This window comes from Eulemur rufifrons, chromosome 4 (genome assembly GCF_041146395.1).
Source record: "Eulemur rufifrons isolate Redbay chromosome 4, OSU_ERuf_1, whole genome shotgun sequence".
NCBI classification, from domain to species: Eukaryota; Metazoa; Chordata; class Mammalia; order Primates; family Lemuridae; genus Eulemur; species Eulemur rufifrons.
The window spans coordinates 61,113,034-61,133,744 of record NC_090986.1 but is presented as its reverse complement, the minus strand read 5'-3'; the positions used below and the strand labels follow the sequence as shown (position 1 = coordinate 61,133,744).

The window sequence follows — 20,711 nt, the reverse complement described above, 5'->3', positions numbered from 1 at the left end:
GTGTTCCTTGCATATGCCTTCAACACAAGTACTGTCGATGACGGTGAGCATTTAATGAGTGTATCAGAGGGTTCTTTGTTCAAGACATCAAGAAAAAATACTGAACAGAAGAGGCCCCAGGATAAATCCTTAGGATACACACTCGATACATGCTCCCACGTGGTTCTGTTTCATTTTAGTTTAACTTAGCTCTGTTTAATAAGTCTTTATGCTGAAATGAGTCACTCCCCTCATGTCTCTGTCCCATCACTCTATGATGGAAGGAAGTTACATACTTGTGATACAGTTTGACAATTCTTTTGACTGACTGGCCAAAGGTATTTGAAACAATGTGGAGATCTGTTTTCATTACAGTAAAAAAAAAAAACAAAAAAACAAAAAAACAAAGACAAACAAAATGACAAAAACACTTAATTGAATAAGGGCATGGACACCCAAGCCAACACTGCTATTCTGGCTATTCTGGCAAATGTAAATTCCCTGTTCAGTGGCAACAAGCAAACATAGATTAGCTAGGCCTTGTCTCTGCAATAAATCTATCCTTCATAACCTCGGTGCTCCACATCATTGGCACTTTGGATGTAAACTCCGCCTGAAGGAGGCTCACTGATCCCGACTGCCCCTATGTTAAGAGGAGAAAGGTAAATAATAATATAGATAAAGAAAGATAAATCATAAAACATCCAACAGTCCTCTGTCCCTAAAAGTCACTTGACACACGCAGTAAAAATGACTGCTGTTGAAAATGTGGCTGGGCCCAAGGGGCAGTTGCCCTCTGACTTGGGTATGTGTTTACAAAGCTCTCTGTGCTTGGGTTTGGGGACACAGTGGCTTAGCTAGATACATACGTTCACTGAGGAAGACGACTTGTCGTTCAGAGTATGGTCAGGCTCTTTTCAGGATGATGGCACAGGTGCCGTGTATACCTCCCTAATTATGCTGCCACTTCTAATGCAGCCTGTGTCCATGTGTCCGATTCACAGGGGACTGGGAGAACCTTACACCAGGAATCCTGACTTACCTTTGTGCCCCCAGCATCCAGCACATGCCTAGCAACCTCGTAGGTGATTAATAAATGTTAAATGAGCAACTATCTCAGAAAGACCTAGGGCAGTATGCCACTGTGCTCCTCGGTTTTCCCAGCTATAAAACTTAACTGAGTCAAGTCGGGTGGCCCAGGCCTATGATCCCAGCACTTTGGGAGGCCAAGGAGAGAGGATCACTTGACGCCAGAAGTTCAAAACCAGCCTGGGCAACATAGCAAAATGCCCCACTAAAATTTTAAAAACTTAGCCAGGCCTGGTGGCATGTACCTAGAGTCCTAGCTACTCAGAAGGCTGAGGTGGGAGGCTTGCTTGAGCCCAGGAGTTTGAGGTTACAGTGAGCTATGATTGTACCACTGCACTGCAGGCTGGGTGACATAGAGAGACCCCATCTCTAAAAAAACAAAAAAACAAAAACAAAACGTATTGGCTAGCCCTAACATGGACAATGGCATCGTTCTGCTGAGAACCATGGATTATAATGAGAAGAATCAGGATACAACACACACACACATACTCTCCCTCCTGCTTCTTCTCCCTCTCACCTGTCATGCTTCTATATATGCTTTAAAGCTCAGTAATACACTGGATAATATATTGAATTCTCTTTCTGCACAAGGTAGGCACTTAGCACCATTGTGGAGCCCCAGAGGCCACTGAAATAGGAAAAAGAAATCCTAACTGTAATTTATATTTGTGTATTGATTCCTTGCTTGTAAACTGCTGGCACATAAATGTCCATCATATAATTTGGTACTAAGAATAACAATGTGCAGTACAGGGCAGGTTTCAGCCTTACATCTGAGATGAGGAACTAAAGCCCAAATAGTGTGGCTCCTGCTTCTTCCCCTCTGCCCTGTGCCCCCCTGGAGACTGCAGGCAAGCAGACTGTCATCACACGCAGGACAGCGTGGGCCCCCTCTGCTCTCCCGTGATTGCAGTGACGCTGTGGGCAAATGCCCTTGGTCCTCCAAACCTCTACTTTCTTATTCATCTGTGGAGGAGAGAACGTATTAGAGAGATGTCATGAGGACCAGCTTATTAAATAACTGAAAAAGGATTTTGAAAATACAGCATTGCATAAAGGCTCGGTAACAATTCAAAACTAGGTGCTTCTGGGAATGAGAACGAGATGCAGACCCCTCTGAATGAAGAACAAAAGCATTCTTTAAACTTACAGCCTGGCAGAAAATAATTCATTTAAAATGAAAATCTCGGTTATAGTCTCTGCTTTTAACTTGGAACTCTCCAGGAGAAAAAAAAAAAGTCTGGGGTATGTTTTTCATGTGGGAAATTACTTCCCTGAGTTTCTGCCATTGAGGGGTTGATGCTATGGAGAAAGCACATTCCAAACAAGTCATTAAGGAATGCACAAAGTACACTGCACTCGGCCCGAAAGGCTGCATTAGTTTGAAATCGCAGTTTGTTGGTGAAGTTATTCCCCCTTAATTTACTTCTCTGAAAAATTAGCCCCTGGAATTACTCAGGGTGTTGCCAGCAATGACAGGCTGTGGGGGAGCATGGTTTGGCATGGGCGCTTTCTAAACCGAAGTACACGTCAACATGTAAATAATTAAATCCAGCCAGGCCCTCACATGTAACAAAGTATTTTCAAAAGTCTGCTTCTGCTCCATTTTAATTTATTAAAAAGACACATGTGTTCGTGTGTGTAAAGAATCTTAAAATAGACATTCATTTAGATGAATAAAATAGGATTTCAAACGAGCGCAGTTGGTGTGTTTAGGTACAAAACCTAATCTTCCTGGCAGAAAAAGCAAACAGGAAACAGCTCTGAATGCTGCAACTCTCGTTTCCAGGCACAGAAGAACGTCTTGGGTCCTGGGGAAGAGGGGAGAGAGGGGTGTTTTCTAATTTCCCTTGGAGAAATTCTCCTGTAGAAAAACTATATGGTACTGGCTCCTCAGTTGTTCATACAGAGGACCTCCTGATTTCCACTCAAAGAATTACTTCTTGAAATTAGGACAGATAATAAAACATGAACTTAAAAAGCAACAGAGAAGTGAGATATGCTTTTTTTAAAAGGAAGGACACTAAAACAACATTGTAGCACATATACAATGTAATATACACATGCATATACTCACACACAAAAATATATATATATATTATTCATCAAAGTGATAGCTAATAGGTATTGAGTGCTTACTGTATACCAGGCACTCTTTGAAGCCCTCTACATATTTTAACTCATAATCTTAAGAACAGCCCTGTCAGGGATAAATACTCTTTTTAGTCCTCTTTTGTGCAGATTAAGAACCAGGCCTAGTCAGTTGGGCAGGAGAGGGAGTCTTGCACCTGGGATTCAGACTGTCCCTCCATCTGTCTGTTGCTGTCTTTCCCTCTGATTTCTCTCTTTTTATCTATCTTCAACTCAATTTTTCCTCCTACTTCCAAATTTCTATCCCAAATCTGCAGTTCCTTTATCTTCTCTATTTTCCTCCCAATTTACCCATAGTATGGAATTGAAGATTGTTGTTTTTGCATAGGGTTTACACTTCTTATTTAAAATTTTCATGGTAGATAGGTGAAGATTTTATTTTTACCTCTTTTATAAACTTGTTTTGATTAGGTTCCCTTTTACTTACACTGCTGTTAGATGGTAGTATTCCCTTGTGGCGTGGAATTAAGTTGTCCTGTCCTGTCTTCATTTCTGTGCTGAATTTTCCAAGCACTCCTAAGCTGAAAGATACGAGATGAGCTTGTGCAGATTTAAATGAGACTGTACTTACCTTCCTGCCCCTCCACCTCATTCCCTTAAGACCAGGTCTGTGTTCTTGCAGCCCTGAGCTGGCGGGAGGCAAGTATGAGGTCTGCCTTACTGATGCCATAGTCATGAGCACCCAGAGACCAGTCCCATCCATTTATTCTGGGGTCTTGAGCACATCCTCACTCCTTGTGCCTCTCAGCCTCATTATCTATAAAATGTATGTAACAATCATCATCATTTTCTAGTGATATTAAGAGGAATAACTAACAAATATCCTCACATCTCTTATTGTTTGGTTAATAAGGGAAGTATAAAGAATGCCAGGTATCATTTGCTTAGAACTGTGTATGAATTTATACTGTGACATTGTGGATTGGACAACCAAATATTACTTTGTCTTATCCCTTTAGGATGAACTCTGTAAATGCTGTAAATTTTGTAATTTCTTTCATTCATTTAACTGATATTTATTGAAGGTGATACTATGTGCCAAGGACTATGCTGGACCCTGAGATAAGGTGATAATTAAGTCACTGAATTTTCTTTGCTTGCACAGACTGGTGGAAAAATTAAATTAATATTAGATTAGCGTATGATTTAAAAACCACACACGATTCGCAATTTCCTTTAGGAGTTCTCATGATGTGTTTACCTTTAAAACAGGCTCTATTTTCTCTCCGAGTCTACAGCTCTATGCTGATTTTATTTAAAGAGACCAATTCTGTGTTGTTTCAATCCATTCAAACAGTAAGTTTAAATTGAAACCTACATAAATTGTTTAAAATAATATGATATGAATGTTTTCTTTGAAGCCAAATATTGAATAAGTTTTCCTTTGTTCTTTTTTAAATTTATGAGATGTTACCTACCTCTCAGATGCCTTTGTAAACTGAAACTAAAGTTGATAAATAAAATCAAAAGGTTAGCCGTTGGGTATTGCCTCAGAAAGATGCAGGTTTCAAAGGGAAGATCCCTATAAAGACGTTTACATGCTGTGAACGACCATCTCTGCTATTATGAGCCCTGACTACAGTGGGCTTTACGTCAGTATCACCTATTACCCTGACTTCAAATAAAGGCAACAGTCCCACAGAGCCGGGAGGCATTGAATGCCAAAATGAAATGTGTTGTTATGAATTATTTAGCCTTTCAACATACATTTAGAGTGTCCCCACTCCTTAGAAAGATAAGTGGATAGATTCATAAAAATTACTTCTTTATAAAAAGTACTTCTTAGGTGTTTGAATATTCAAACATATTTTTCAAGATTCAATAGCTTTTTGCCTCTACTGTCTGCTCCTGCACCATGCACTTATCAGTTGGGACAAAGCAGAGAACACCAAGAGACTATTCAGTACTTTTTTTTTCTTTTTCCCATCATTATATAACAGTCCTGCTGTACAAAGTCACATAACATCATAGAGAGAAAATTAATCATTGGCTAATGAGATAGGGATGTGAAAAGAAGTTTGAAAGACGTAACTTAGAGGCTCCAATTAGGAGCTGCTCTCGTGGTTCTCCCGTGTGCATCACCGGCTGATCCCAGGTCCAGGGGTGTGAGAGGGCCTGGGGGAGGGAGGGACGAGAGAGGGGAGGAAGATGTGGAAGCTGCAGTTTTGGGGGACAAAAAGAGGCTTTTGCAGTACTCCAGATAAGAGCTAATGAGAACCTAAATTAGCAATGGGGGAAAACAAAGATGACATAGAGTCCTTTCCAAGGGAGATCTATCTGAGAGGTTTTGGCAGGTGATTGGGTGTGGTTACCTACAGAGGTTCTAAACCAGGAACTGAGAGGAAGGGGTGGTGCCATTAAAAAACAACTGCCAAGCCCTGAAGTTACTTAACCTGCCTGTAACTGTTTAATGGGCATGGAGTAGAACAGGTGCCCGGGATCCCGTGGGCGGTTTGCTATGGAGTGCATTCAGACACGGCATAGAAACAAGTGAGAGGGCACTTTGTAGCCCAAAAATCAGGGAAAACAACTTAGTACACAGGGGCTTCTAACCCAGGGTAATCCCATGTGCATCCCTGAGACTTGGCAGTAGCTCTTAAAACTGGAAATCAACAACGAAAGGTGCAGATGAAATAAATGTTGGGGGAAAGAGTCTAAGTGGATTTGCCTAAGGAGATATTTCTACAAATGCTTGCTAGAATTCACAAGCTCAAGGGTGCAGGGAACCTGGAGCACATCTGGGATAAAAGTAAGGAGGGGAAAGAACAGAAACAGTATCTTGGTGAGAGCAAAGTCCTAACCATGTGGCCAGAGGGAGGAAGTGGATAGGACATGCTCCCTGTACCAACTCCAAGCCTCAGACAGCTAATAGCTTGTCATCTGCAAGACATCGGCAAGAAAAGCAGTTAATAGTTACCTCCCAGACTGGCAGTGGAAGGATCTTCTCCCCCTCTGTGGCTGAGTCGGACCTGCAGGGAGAGAGGTTCTGGTGAACTAAAAGGGGAAGGAACTTTAAGAAAGGGCTGTCTAGCCATTTTATAGGTACTGAGGTCAAGAGAGGGAAAATTCAAGACACGGGGAGAACCTAAGAAGACAGATTTTGGAAAATTAATTGGAAAATGCAAAATCCTTCATTTAGTTTCAAAATGTCAACTGCAAAGTTGCATAAGGACATCATCCTACAGAGGCAAGACGTGTGTGTTCTAGTTGAATGAGGTCATTCAGCGTTTGTCAACTCTGCAATTCACATGATGAGATGATGTGACGCTTTAAGTGCAGGCCTGGCACAAAGCAAGCATGAAACACATGACCATTGCTTTTAAACGTACCAAGTTAGTAAAAAAAAGATAGAGAATTTGGAACTAAGAAAGGCAGAGACCACTGCTAACTGGTTGGTCAGCTCCTTCCTGGCCTCTTTCTCTGGACAACCCTGGACCTCAGTAGAGGTGGGTTTTTGGAGAAGGACAGTCCCACATGGAAGGACTGTGGGAAGAGGGTGCTGAGCCTGGGTGGGAGAAGACTCAGCCCTTCTCTGGGTTTCCTTTGTGGATTTGACCAGTAATGGTGGGAAAGAGAATTAGACCTGTTGTAGGAGCTCAGGAGTGCAGGATAAGGACAGTGGATTTAACTACAGCTTTGCAGGTCCTGAGTCAGGGTATGAGGGATAAATGTCTCCTTATGAAAACCATTAGGAAATGGGACGGGCTGTGTGGGGAGGTAGTGAATGCACCGTCACCTGAGACATCCAAAGGAAGGCAGGCTGGAGAGAGGTCGGAGAATTCAGGCGCCCCATGAAGCAGCAGCAGGACTTGATTCCACTTCCAGCTCCACTCCTAACTCATTGTGTGACTTTGGGCAAGTCACTTAACCTCTCTGGGCATCAATTTTTTCCTTTTAAAATCAAGAGGGTAGGACTAGGTCATGCTCAAATCTCTCTCAGCTTTGAAATTTCATAGTCTTTGGTTAGGTCCTTGTCAAAGTGAGCCCCTCCCGGCCTGCCTGTTTGCCATATGCCAGCGTGGTTTTTGTGCCTCAGTTGCGAGGCCCGTTGTGTCTTAAGAGCGTGTTTCAGGAGGTCCAAGAAACTTGCTCGGAGTGTGACAGCCCAGGCCTCTGTGCAGGAACTGCACTGGCATGGAATTCAAATCAACCGCCCCCCAGTGTGAGTTTTGCAGAACCTTTGATAAGCTCTTACTTCCTGCTCTCTCAAAACGCACTTGGTTTTCGAGTGAGTACTCTGCACGAGCAGGTTGCTGGAAAGATCTGACCGACTTCTTTGAGCAGTCAGTTTTTCTCTATGCCAGTTTTGGTCAGAAGTTTTGAAATTCTCCTCACTTCACGTCGTATCCTATTTTCAAACATGGACACAAATCTCACCCAAGTCAACAGTACTTAAAATAGCTGTTGACGGCTGCGTTCCTCGTTCTGCCAGCGCTGCTGCCTCAGTCAGAGGAGACAGAGGGTTTTATTGATGGAATGAGGTCTTTGTTTATAAAGTGTGCACGGCAGGGGCTCACTGTGGATGTACATCTTGGGTTTAAATGGAAAACGTACCTCTCTGCCTTTGGATCTCTTTGGAAAAATCACAAAAGCATCTTCAACTTCACTTCCTTAAAAGATCATGCTTGAAGGCATTCACTTATTTTATAAAATACACTATTATGTTAACATAATCTGTGTGGTTGATTTGTTCTTAACAAATATGAAGCCATCTTCAGAGTTTGTTTTTTCACAAAGAAACCCTAAGAGCAATTCTGCCTCCAGGGAACCAGTTTGGAACATTTCTTCTAAGAGATCATTTAGAAATAGCTTTGTGTTTATGATCCCAATAAGTATATTTCGGGGATACTTTTTTACATGCCCATTGCATAGACAGAAGTCATCCTTTTTAAGAACCAGGTCAGCTGTCCCCCCCTCCGGGATTCCTTCCCTGACGCTACCCCCCTGTATTCGTTTCCTAGGGCCACCGTAACTAAGTACCAGAAACTGGATGGTTTAAAACAACAGAAATTTATTCTCTTACATTTCTGGCAGCCAGAAGTCTGAAATTAAGGTGTCAGCAGGGCCACATTCTCCCTGAAGGATCCAGGGAAGACTCTGTTTCATGCTTCCCTCTCAGCTTCTGGCGTTTGCCAGCAACCGATCCTCGGTGATGGTTGACTTGCAGCTGCCTGTCTCCAGTCATCACAGGGCGTTCTCCCCGGGTGTCTGTCTGTGTCTTTTCTCCTCTTCTCATGAGGACTCCGGTCATGTTAGACAGGGCCCACCCTAATGCAGCATGACGTCATCTTAGCTTGATTACATCTGCAAATGGCCTATTTCCAAATTAGTCACATTCATGGGTATGGGGGATGAGGACTTTGACATATCTTTTGGGTGGGACATAAGTCAACCCGTGACCCCCCATCCCAGACTGGTTTAGATGTCCCTCTTTTCTGTATTTTCTGTAGCATCTCTTATTTAAATGTCTCATAGCTGGTGTCATACTGTATTTTCATTTCCCACTAGTTTGTTTCTGTCAATGGATCGTCACATCCTTGAAGGAAGGGCTCGTATCTTACAAGGTCTTCACATGCAGAGGACCCAGCAAAACATCCAACACTTAATGGACACTCACATGTTTGCCAAATGAAATACTGTGTTGTCATCATTATGCTCCTTTATGTATATTAAATGTTAATAATGTTATATTTATGTGAGGTTACATAAATATACATGCAATTGAATAAGAATATTTATCAATGTTGTCTATAAGTGCTACCATTCATAATGTACCAAGTATTTACTGGACATTATGCTAAACACTTTGGTTTTGGTTTTCTTTAACTCATTTAATCCTCATGAGAATATTAAAAAGTAAATATTCTCTTTATTTTATACATGTTATAAGTGAGGCTTAGAAAGACTCAATTTCCCAAGGTCACACAGCCAGTGCATAGGAGCCCCAGGACCTGGTCTCAGGGATATTTGACTGCAGGCTTGGGCTCTTCACACTCTGATATACCACTTCCACCCAGTCGCAGACGGTCTTCCTCAATGCTCCCATTTTGTCGTCGTAGTCGCATGTGTGGTAGTCATGTTCGCATTCCCCTGGTGGACGCACTGAAGCCCGGAGAGGTTAGGAAACCGTTCAGCCTCAGGGCACCTAGCTGTGCCAGATCCCTTGGCTTCAAGATCATCTTTTTAAAAATGTTCCATTTTCCTCTACCGTTCACAAAATTGTTTTTAAGAATGTTTGAGAAAAGGAGCACATGGAACGGAAAAACAAAAACATTATTTTAAAAGTTCATGAACATAATGACTTTATAGAAAACCAAGGCTTGTCAATTGCAATTAGAGACTATTCTGAACAAGTTTCTCCATCCTCAACTTCGGGTAAACAGAATGTCTTCATGTATTACGTGGCTTCTCTGTAGAGTGATGATAGGTCATATTTTAAATCCGTAATTCTTCTGGTAAAAGAAGCAGCACAATTCCAGAGCCCCTCCAGCCTGTCTATCTAGCCCGCACAAGTCCTGGAACCTAGCCTGCCACGCTCAGCATCTCCCTGCACTTGAGGGCCGCTCTGGCCTCGGGCAGCAGGAAGAGGGCTCGGGAGCCCTGTGTTTTGAGACTCAGCATTCAAGCAGGCTTTGTGCTGGCCGGGCTCTGACCTGGGCTCCAGGTCTGATAACTGGGGTACCTGGCTCCTTCCCCAAACCACAGGCTTCTACTCTGGTGCCTGGATCCTGTCTTGCTTCCCTGGCATGAGTCCCAGCTTAGGTAACCTGCCAGATAGCCTAGTGTTTCTCAACCTGTGACCTCATGATGTTGTTGCAAACTCCAGTTCCCCTGGACTGAGTCTGAACCCTGGACCAGGGTGGTGCAGGCCCTGTGAGCTGCAGACGAAGTTCCCTGGTGCAGCCGTCCTGCCTGGACCTGTATTTTGTCTGCTGCTAATGCTCTCTGTGTTCAGCCACTCTGTCGGTACACCCTCGGCCCAGGACTAGACCATTTAGCTTGATTTACTCCTTCTTCTCTTGTTATTTTCTTGGAATGCTATGTTCTTCCTTCTGGGCCAGATGTGTTCCTGGCACTGACACCTTCTCTCTGTCCCCTCAGCCGCATCCCCAGCCCAGCTTCCTTGCCCGCACCTAACCTAGTTATTATGTCCAGCCTTGCCTGGCAAGAGGCCCCTATTCCTTTCTTTCAAATGGGATCCGGTTCTTACTTCAAATATGAGACTCTTTACTGAGGCATGGACTGGAAAGGGCAGGAAAGGAGCAAGCCCTGGCTAGGGGACCGCAGGCAAACAGACGAGGAGGGAGGGAGGGCAGGCACACCTCTGACCTTGACCTTGAGGGGCTGACATTCCAGGGAGAATCCAGTCCAAACTCACTAGCTTGAACAAGATCCCTTCCGGTCCAACTCCTGCAGCGTCTCGTATATCGTGGCCACACCGTCACCTGCACACCCCGAGAGAGCCGTGGAAAATTATTTGGAATTCCCAGGCCTGGCAAGCTCGCTCTCAGTGGGCAGTTCCCTTCCTTTGGGTCCCATGAGCCTGAGTTCACGTATCTGACTCCTCTGCCGAGTTCCGTGCCCATCCTTTATTCCCCCTCAAATCCAAGTGGGACCTTCTTATGGTTACCTCTCTAACTCCAGATCCTGGCAATGGTGTGTGCCCAGGAAATGCTGAATGCATGATTTAGCTAATCAATTTATTCAACTGCTGTGCCTCTAAAATCCTAAACACAAAACTGCCTTCTGAAAAATGCTCCTCAAATTGACGAAACACTAGACTATGATTCAGTAAACAGGATTTTTGATTTTGTCTTGTCCAATAGGGAACAGACAACCGAAAAGAAACCTTTGCTGAGCTTTGGCCCCTGGCCCCCTTGCTTGGAGCCAGCAATACAGAGAGGAGCCAGACAGGGCCACGGTCTGAGATGAATAACCCTTCCTCTCCTTTAAGTACAGTTTCTAACAGAAAATTCTACTATATGCTTCATTGGATTCTTTCTTGCTGTGATTTAAGCAGCTCTCCTCCTTTCCCTGCATAGAATTACAACTCATTATCTCTGAAGTTCACAGGAGTAGCTTTTCCAAACAAGACATGGAACTGACCCTTAGAGTTTGTGCTCCCTTCTCACCTTTGCCTTGCTGTGTATGTGTCTTTCTCGAATTTTCAGTTTGTGCACTTGCTTTAATGAGTACAGAATATGCTCCTGTGCTATTTGAGAAAACAATTTCCATCTGTACATATATTGTTAAAAAGTAATGGGTTCTTTTTTTTTTTTAGTCTAATCCTTCCCTACTTTCTTCTCTCAAATACTGAATCTCAGATCCTTTTAGGTCCAGCATAATTTAAGTGTTAATTCCTTTCTAAGCCCTTTTCAAGCTAGCACACTCACCATGCAGATTTCATTAAACCTCATAGTCTCTTCATAATATTGATGTCACAGAAAAAGCAAAGTAACTCTTGCTGTATCGTAAAATATTTTGCTCAAGGGTGGTGTCTTTTGTCCCCATTTCTGAAGGTATATTTATTTAGCCTTCAGAAAGAAAACAGAAGTCTGTTACAACTAAAAGAGAATGCAAGCCCCGAGCTTCTCATCTCATTTGTGGGAAACATCTGCTTATTGTAATCACAAGGCTCTCATTTCAGGGCTTGCAGTCCTGAGTGGTCTCAGCCTTAAATCATCCTGTGTTGGCAAATAACAGTGAGGGCCAGGCCAGGAAAGAAACAGATGAAGTCTATGTACGGAATGAGATTAAATAAAAGCACAAACATGCCAATATTCCCATTGCCTATACTTCTATTTCTAATATAGTCCCCTTAGAGGCCAGTATGTTATTTTAATGATGATGATGTTGAACACCATTCTGGTCTGGAACTTCTTTAGAATTGGCATCTGGATCAGCAGGACAAATCTTGATTTTTTTTTTTTTTTTTTTGAAGGGTAAAGTAAATTTTTAGAAATAGTGACATATATCAGGTGAATAATCAGGTTGGGCCATTCTAAGTGGAAACTTTGAAATAGTTGTATCTGTACATGTTTACATATGGAGGTGGAGACCTGGGCCCTAGCTCTAACTCTACCATTTGTTTGCTTTCTGACGTTAGAAATTTTACTTAACTGCTTTACGCCTCAATTTCTCTATCTGTAAAATGGGAATAATACCTGTGAAACTTTATGAGTATTAAATGAAGAAGCAGAGTTGGGGTCTTGTCCCTGTCAGTGTGGAATCCTGGAGTCTTGGAATGCTAGTGCCCCAGGAGATAATCCAGTCAAACAGTCTCATATTCCAGATGAAGGAACTGAGAACCATAATTATAGAGAAGGTGCCTAGAAAGTCAAGGTGACTACTTGGAAAGAAAATGCTTATTTGGCATTTATATTTAGGGTTCTTTTTTTAAAAAGCAAACCCCCGAGTACCTCTCCTTTTACTGAAGTCATGTTGGCACACTATCAAATCAGATGGGAATTTCTAATAAATGAGACAGCCGTCCTCTTGGGGTTACAGATCGGAGTCACACTATTCTGTTCAACCCAGAGGTGGAGTGGGAATGTCCAAGGTAGCAGAAAGATAAGTTTTTGCCAAGCCTTCTGTATCCTCTGGAGTTTCTTAGTAAACAAAGGGTGTGGCTGTCATTTCACCAGCTCTGGGTTTATCCAGCCTTTCAGCACAGACAAGCAAAGAGTGAAGCCATGCAGGGGCCTGAGGCACAGGCTGCTCAGGGGAATCAAAAACAAGAGGGTGGTAGGAAGGAAGAATGGGCATGGTCTAAGATGCAGAGGAAGAAAAAGGAGAGTAAGAGAAGAAGAAGAAGAAGAAGAAGGAAGTTTCATCCTTGCAGAGCAGTTGGAAGGTCACCATGACCTCTCCAGGTGGCATCTGTCCTGCTGTCTACCTGGGAACATTATCACACTACCTGTGCAAGTATCTGTTCTCTGCAAACAGAAAAACCCTTATCAAAGGGATTCCCTTGTAGCTACTCTTCAGAACTCAGTACAGTATTTTAACAGTTCCTGCTCTTAGAAAGTGCTTACTTAATTTAAAAAAAAAAAAAAAATCCGTGTGTATCACCTTTGAAATTACTTGCTTCATTATAACACTAAAAAAAAAATTCAATGTTTATACTGGAAATACCATTCTTTTTGTCCCCTTTCTATTTTCAAGTTTTTTTGTTTTTGTTTTTTTTTTAAATACAGGGCAGAAAGATTTCCAAAGAATGGATTATTTGTTGACTGGATTATAGGAAGAAGTTGTGATTGTCCAATAGAATCCAGAAAATGTCAATAGCTAATTTTATGCCTGCATATATCTAGCCCAGCCATAGTAATTATAATCACTGTTTTTTTTTTTTTCTTCCTGGGGGAAATAGGTTAGGTGGGACCTGAATGCATCATTATAAAATATGCACAAATAAATTGAACTTTCCTAAATCTAGGTCGCTTGAGTAAGAAGGCTTTTTTGATAAAACCAGGTTGACAATTAGATTCATAGGGTACTTCAATGTTAAATGATATTCTTCCCACATTCTGGGTCATAAGGCAATGTAAACAGTACACTAGTGTTAAGAAAAAGAAAACTGCATTCATGGTAATAGTAAAGCTTCATGTTGCATGATTTTACACTTTAATGTGCTGTGTTCTGTTCTGCCATGTTAATATTTTAAGTAATATAATTTCCTTTTCACATAGTTTTAGGTTCATCTTTTTCTGTTTTGTCCCTTTACCCTTCTGGAGTAGCTTTATAAAATGCTACATCTTATGCCAGGAGAAATTCCTGAAAAAATACAAAGTCAAATAATCTTTTCAGGAAAATGGCAACAACAACAAAAATGGATTTAAGATTCTCCAGTCAAAATGTTATCTTGTGTACTTTACAGACTCAATCTGTGTCCCAGGCTTTGATCCAAGCCTCAACATGATGACTGGAATCACCCCCATTAACCCAATGATACCAGGCCTAGGGCTGGTACCTCCCCCACCGCCAACAGAAGTGGCTGTCGTCAAAGAAATAATCCACTGCAAAAGTTGTACTCTTTTTCCTCAAAATCCAAGTAAGTAACACCCATGAGAAATATTTGCTCATCATTTTAAATTTCTTTCTTTTAAACTTGAAGTAGCATCGCATTTATTTCCAGATGCTACTCACTTGTAGATGCACGGAGTGGGGTCTGTTCTACACAAAGCCTTTGTCTCTAGATTCAAACAGATAAACGGGGATGTGACCATGTGTCTGTCCAGAAGCTAAATGGACACTGTGAAGTCAGTACGTGGGGTTTGGGTATATATATCCAGTGTTAGGAATCTTTTTGCATGCAATGACGTCTAGCATTTGCTGGAGAACATAGTGTGAAATATGTGAGCACTTCCATCCATCTTCACAAATGTGGGAGAAAAACTCTGAAATGTGTTTTTGCTAGATGAAAAATTGAATTAATTTGGCAGTTAGCAATTTGGGGGATAGGGGGAAACTTTGCATCTCAGAGTTTCTGGACCAAATTGAATTTGCTTGAAGGAAGCATACATTTGACGAAGTAAATGGGCCAGAATTTTTTTTTTTTAATTTAGCCTCAGATACTACATTTATGGGCTTAAATAGCTCTGATTTTTTTTTATTCCTATTAATCAGCGTTGCCTTTTTAAAATGGACTTTGCAGGAGATTGCTTTAGTAATCTACATATAAACTAGGTAAAATGTTGTGACAGTGTACATTTTATCTTTTTATACATCCTCCCCAAAATTTAATAGTTTGCTCATTTAAATGTGAATAATAACAAAGCGTTTTCTCCAGGCACAGTGTTTCGCAGCCAAGTAAGTATCGTGCGTGCTTTTTTAGGTTATGCTTCCTATGTTCTGCTTTGTTGCTTCTTTATCTGGCAACAAGACAAAGCAGATAACAAGCCGAGGTTTTTCATCATGTTGTCATTTCATCATGTTTTGTACTTTGGGATGTTTTTTTTTTTTCCCCTCCATTTTCTCGGCTTCTGTATTATAAAGGAGAAATGAAATTATGCTAACATGTGCTTTATCTTTGTTCACGGACAAGCATAGCCACTCCGGGTAGAAATGAACACGGAAAGTAAAGGTTGGGACGGGGAGGGGAAGGGAACTTAGAAACAAGACAGCCGGGGATAAATTGTAAGTTGGTATAGAAATTTACCATTACTCAGTCTGGAGAAAGTGACTCTGCAAGCTTTACTTTTGCTGGCAGAACCAGAAAAAGAGAGCAAATAAATAAAAGACAAAACTCTGTTTTGTTGTGATTATCAGATCTTCCACCTCCTTCCACAAGAGAACGACCTCCTGGGTGTAAGACTGTGTTTGTCGGAGGATTACCAGAAAATGCTACTGAGGAAATTATTCAAGAAGTCTTTGAGCAGTGTGGTGATATTACAGCGATTCGGAAAAGCAAGAAGAATTTCTGTCACATTCGCTTTGCTGAGGAATTCATGGTTGATAAAGCCATTTACCTTTCTGGTACTTTACATCAGGAGTTTTGGAGGCATTTTGTTATGTTTTGTGATGTTAATATGAGCTTATTCCCTTTGGCCTTAATGCACAATGAAGTCCTCATAGTTTGGGGCTGGAAAAGGGGGAATTCTGCCTTTTTCCTTGGCTGCCAGAAGCTCTCTGTTAAGTCCGTGAATATACCTTGCTACAGGAGCAATTTCCCACCATCCAGTCTTTAGGAATTCCATCAAGTTTCTAATTAATGTTCTCAAGTGCTTATTAGATGAAAAGCAATATTATGAGCACTAAGGACCATTATTATTATTGGATGTAATCCTCTGGGGGAGTAAAGTACTCTCTCAGAATAATTTCAGTTTCTCAGAAGTGGATTCACTTTGTAGACACCAGGGTACCGAAGCAAGACCAGTTCCTTGCAGAAAAGTAGTTCATGGGCCTTAGGCTAAGGCTCAACATCATACTGTCCAGTTCTTTAAGCCTTGTTCTTTGGTGCCAATTTTTATAGGTGAGTTTTAGAGATATTTAAATGAGGTCTAATGCTGCCTTCCACTCTGCAGGTGTTGGGCCAAGTGAATAGAGTCTCTGCACAAGGCCTTTGCCAAATCTAAGTATTATGGGGTGGCTTTACAAGAACCTGTTTTCAGATTCAACTCATTGCCATTCCCTCAGGCTCTCCATGTACATCTTTCAGCCTGTCGTTCTGCATTTCACCTCCCAATTCCTGAGGCAAAGCTACTGGGGGGAGGTGGGAAAACAACAGGAAAAAAAAAAACAAACAGCTCAACATTACTGCCAGGTTTTACTTATTTTCTGTAGTCAACCTCTATTGCCATGAAATTCTGTGCAAACCCCGGAAGACTTGAAGTCATTCCAATACTTGCAGAGACTTCCTGAGCTAGATAGTGATAGGGAGACCTTCACAACCTGTTCCGATAAAACCTTACAAAGAGAAAAAAACATCTAAAAGCATTTCAAAATGGAGATAGACGACAAAGCTTAGAATAAAGATGTTTTCCAGCACACAAACAGCTATCAGATAAGTGGGGATTCTGCTCTGCACATGGCACTGGGTTTCACATGCCTTGGCCTAGGTAATATCTCTCTCTCTCTCTGAGCCTCCGTTTTCTCATCTGCAAAATAGAGATAGTAGCAATACAACCTCCTAGGATTGTGAGGAGGAATAAATCAAATAATGGGTAGTGAGTGCTTAGCAGGGCACCTGCAACATAGAAATCACTCAGTAAATTGTTGTTTTCAATGCATATCCTGATGATGATAAAGAAGGACTGATTCTTTCTCAGGAACTCTGCCCTGGGAACCTGGGTTCTAATTATAGCTGCACCAGTAAAACTACAGTCATCCTGTGGTATACTCGGGGGTTGGCTCAGGACTCCTGTGTATTCCAAAACCCACACATACTGAAATCCCTCAGTCACCCTGTGGAACCAAAGAAAAAGTTGGCCCTTCCTATATGCCGGTTTCACGTCCCTTGAATACTCTATTTTCGATCTACATTCAGTTGAAAAAAAAATCTGCCTAATAAGTAGATCCATGTAGTTGAAACCCGTGTTGTACAAGGGTCAACTGTGTTACTTTACCCTGCCTGATTAAACCACAGGGTTAGAGCAGATCAAAAGTCTTTTTCCATACTAATGCAATACAATGTTTAGAACCAATCAGAAGATGAATAGTCCCAAATGTAGGCATACAAAAGGCATGCTTTGATTTTTTATGCCTTGATTTTATGCTTTTTCCAGCCTGGGCGCTGCTGGTCCTGTTTCTCTCAGCAAAGCCCTGGCTGCTCCTTGGTCTGCTCCTTTGTGGCAGGAGAAGGCAGCAGGGCCTCACCTCCAGCCTCCCTGCCTGGTGCAGAGGAGCCTGCCAGCACCTCGTCACCCTGGAAGGCTATTGCATCTGTCCTGGGAAGATGCGAAAGGCTGATTAATTGGAAGGGCAGGAAGGAAGTAGAGCTGCCCCTCTGTGTGCAGGCTCTGGCAAGCCCAAGCCCAGCTGGAGGGCCTGTCTAATTTTAGAACCGCATTCACATTTGAAGGCCGAGCTAATTTTAGACTCAGCCTCATCAGGGTCTCTTTTAATGGTGATGTTTCGGTGAAAGTGAGGGTGTTTCTGGAGCCAGAAATGTTGAAAAAGTTATTCTCTGGACATGAACAGAGGAAAGTTGCTCAGCCAGTCGGGACAGCTGGCCAGTCTTAGCAGTGCTGCCTGCTCAGCTGTATCCCCGTGGCCTGCTGACTTGTTAAGTTTCCATGGCCCACCACCAAGATACATTTTGCTTTAGCGTTAATTCTGCACATCTGTGATCGGATGTTTTTGGTTTTGATTGGTATTGTTATGTCTTCCCATTTTTAGATAACGCTGTTGAAAATCTAGGAGTGAGAAGGGTTCAGTGGCATCACAGGAATCAGATGTGAGATCTCTGTCTTATTTGTAACTTTCCAAAGGTGTGAAGTGGCCTCCTGGGGAGAAGCCAGCCTCTCCAGGGATTTTCAGCTGAATTTTAACCCCAAATGCTAAAACAATCCCTTGAAATCCACCATGAGATCTTGAACATCAGCACGGTGCGGCCTAGCATCTCCAGCTGCATCTCATTGGCAAAGCCCCTGCACTGCAAAAGTGCTTATTTTGCTCTCTCCTCTGGCAGCCCCCAGCAGCCATGTGCCTGCTGGGACCTGAATTTATGTTCTGAAAATCTGAGTACCCCAAACTGAAGAGCAGCCTCAAAGTCAACTCTTCTTCATTTGAAGTTAGGCTGGCGAGCTAGTGCAGTTCTGTTTGTGTTGATTTCTCAGATCACGTTTCTGCTCATAATTTTTATAAGTTGGGTAGCTCACAGTAAATCCCCCAAAGATTTCCAGGCCCATTTTGCGTTTGTGTGTAGCTCTGGGCTCTTGCACAGGTCTCCTGTGGCCTTCAAAGATTTCGTGAACAATTTGTGTGATACTGCATTGCCAGATGAGGTGCTGCAGGGCCATCAGGAAGGCAGCAGTGAGGCCTCCTGATTGAAGGTAAAATATTCTCCTGCGTGCCCCAGAGGATAAGTGGAAATAAAACAGCATTGCAAAATTGCCTTGATAATTGTGGCTTTTGCAGCTGCGGAGAGAGAATTGAGCGGCAGCATTTTGTGGGGGAATTAAGCAATAGCCTGTGAGTGAGGTGTTCTGGAATTTACTTTGTAGATCTTTATAAATATCATAGATGCTCTTTATTTACTCATACTCCACCTATGCAATAGAGTTACAGTAAATTGAAAATATAAAATCAAGGCCATAAAAAGGTAGGGGGAAAAAATGATACATGCCAAGTTTGTTTCTGAGCTTCCTGGGAGCCAGAGGGAAGAAGGACTTATCATGACAAGTCCCCAGTTCTTGAGCTCATCCTCTGTTGGGGACACTGGTTTGGAAAATGGGTAAGCCACCCCTGATACATTTCCCAGAAGTGTTTCACCCCAAATCTGTAATAGGCTTAACTTTGCAGAGCTTCAGGATTGCTGGGGAGAAGGATAACTGCTTCCCACTCCTATGGGAAAGCTGTCCCTAGGGAGGGCAAAGAAATAAGTTAGTGTTTGTCTAAATGTGTGGCCACTGGACGTGACCAGACTTTCCACTGGTTTCAGGTTACAGGATGCGATTAGGGTCCAGCACGGACAAAAAGGATTCCGGCCGCCTTCACGTGGACTTTGCCCAGGCCAGGGACGACTTCTACGAGTGGGAATGCAAGCAGAGGATGCGCGCCCGCGAGGAGCGGCACCGGCGCAAGCTGGAGGAGGACCGGCTGCGGCCCCCCTCCCCGCCGGCCATCATGCACTACTCCGAGCACGAAGCCGCCCTGCTGGCCGAAAAGCTGAAAGGTATGAGGCCACCCAGGGGGCGTTTGTCCTTCCGCCTTAGCCATTGCCTGCTAAAAGAGAAACGCAGTGATTCCCAAACGCAGGATCCCTGCTTCTTTTGTCTCTTCACCTGCTGATTGCGGGAGAGCGGGGTCACCTGGAAGCTGCAGGCACCAGGGCTTCATCATCCTGCTTGGGACTGGGGCCTGCCGCTTTCCAGCGCTCTCACCTGCTCTCCATGAAAATGTGTGTGCAGCCACTCAACAACTCACTGAATGAGGGCGCAGAAGGGCTTGCGGCATTAAACTGGAGGGCAGGCTATTGTCTTCGGACACATTATCTATCTAATGAGCGGGGCTGGCGTCCACGCCTGTAGGCGGGGCCCTTCCTAGGGGTCCCCTAGCTCTGTGAAGAGTTTGCACGTATACCGGACTCTTAAAGCTGCCTTAACGCATTTCGCACACGGTGCTATGGTCCACGGAGGATAGGAGAGAAGCGAATAGGATCCTTGTCTTCAGAGATGCAGTTGGAGGGACACCTCCAACACCTCCAGGATGATTAGCAATAGAAGAGTTTATTTCATTTCCTCTAATGTTTGCTGAGCCCCTCTCTGGTGTTTGGTGCTGTGGGAGATAGACATAGAAAAGCTTAGTAACGAGTGAACTACAGTGGTGATTGGGAAGAGGCCAGATTTTGAAGTTAAAATGCCTTGTGTGTGTGAGTTTGGTTTGATTATTGAGTAAAGTTGTGTGAGCTGAGCCCATCTGGGCATTTTACAGGCAAATGATGGTCAGACCCTCCTCGGGTCGTTGGGTGCTGTCAGGATCTGATGAGAGAACATAAGTCACAGTTGCTGGCCGCATGTAGGTGTCTGCAAATAATTAACTGTAATACAAAGCCATTGGCATGATTGTCAAGCACAGAATGTGCAACATGCTTTGGGAACTCAGGGGCACGTGTGAATAATATTGATGAAGGTGTCAAGAAAGTCTTTACAGAGGAGGCAAAATGTGAACTTTGCAGGATAAACAAGGGGTATAAAGGCTGTCTAGTCAGAGGCTGGAGCCTCGTGGAAGCAGAGAGGAACTCAGCCCAGGAGCTGCATTTATGGAGCAAGGTACAGCTGGAAGAGCCATCTAGGCCAGATGGCAGAGCCCTGAAGGCTGTTGCTGGATTT

At 43.0% G+C, this 20,711-nt stretch overlaps 1 protein-coding gene across 1 annotated transcript in view; it reads left to right on the top strand.

Annotated features, from left to right (window-relative positions):
• The window catches only part of ENOX1 (ecto-NOX disulfide-thiol exchanger 1), a 239,815-nt gene that overhangs the window by 77,543 nt on the left and 141,561 nt on the right, over nucleotides 1–20,711 (top strand). The window contains exons 4-6 of the mRNA XM_069467218.1: nucleotides 14,099–14,272; nucleotides 15,490–15,696; nucleotides 19,322–19,555. Coding sequence (XP_069323319.1) covers nucleotides 14,099–14,272; nucleotides 15,490–15,696; nucleotides 19,322–19,555 — 615 coding nt within the window. The remainder of the gene's footprint in view (nucleotides 1–14,098; nucleotides 14,273–15,489; nucleotides 15,697–19,321; nucleotides 19,556–20,711) is intronic.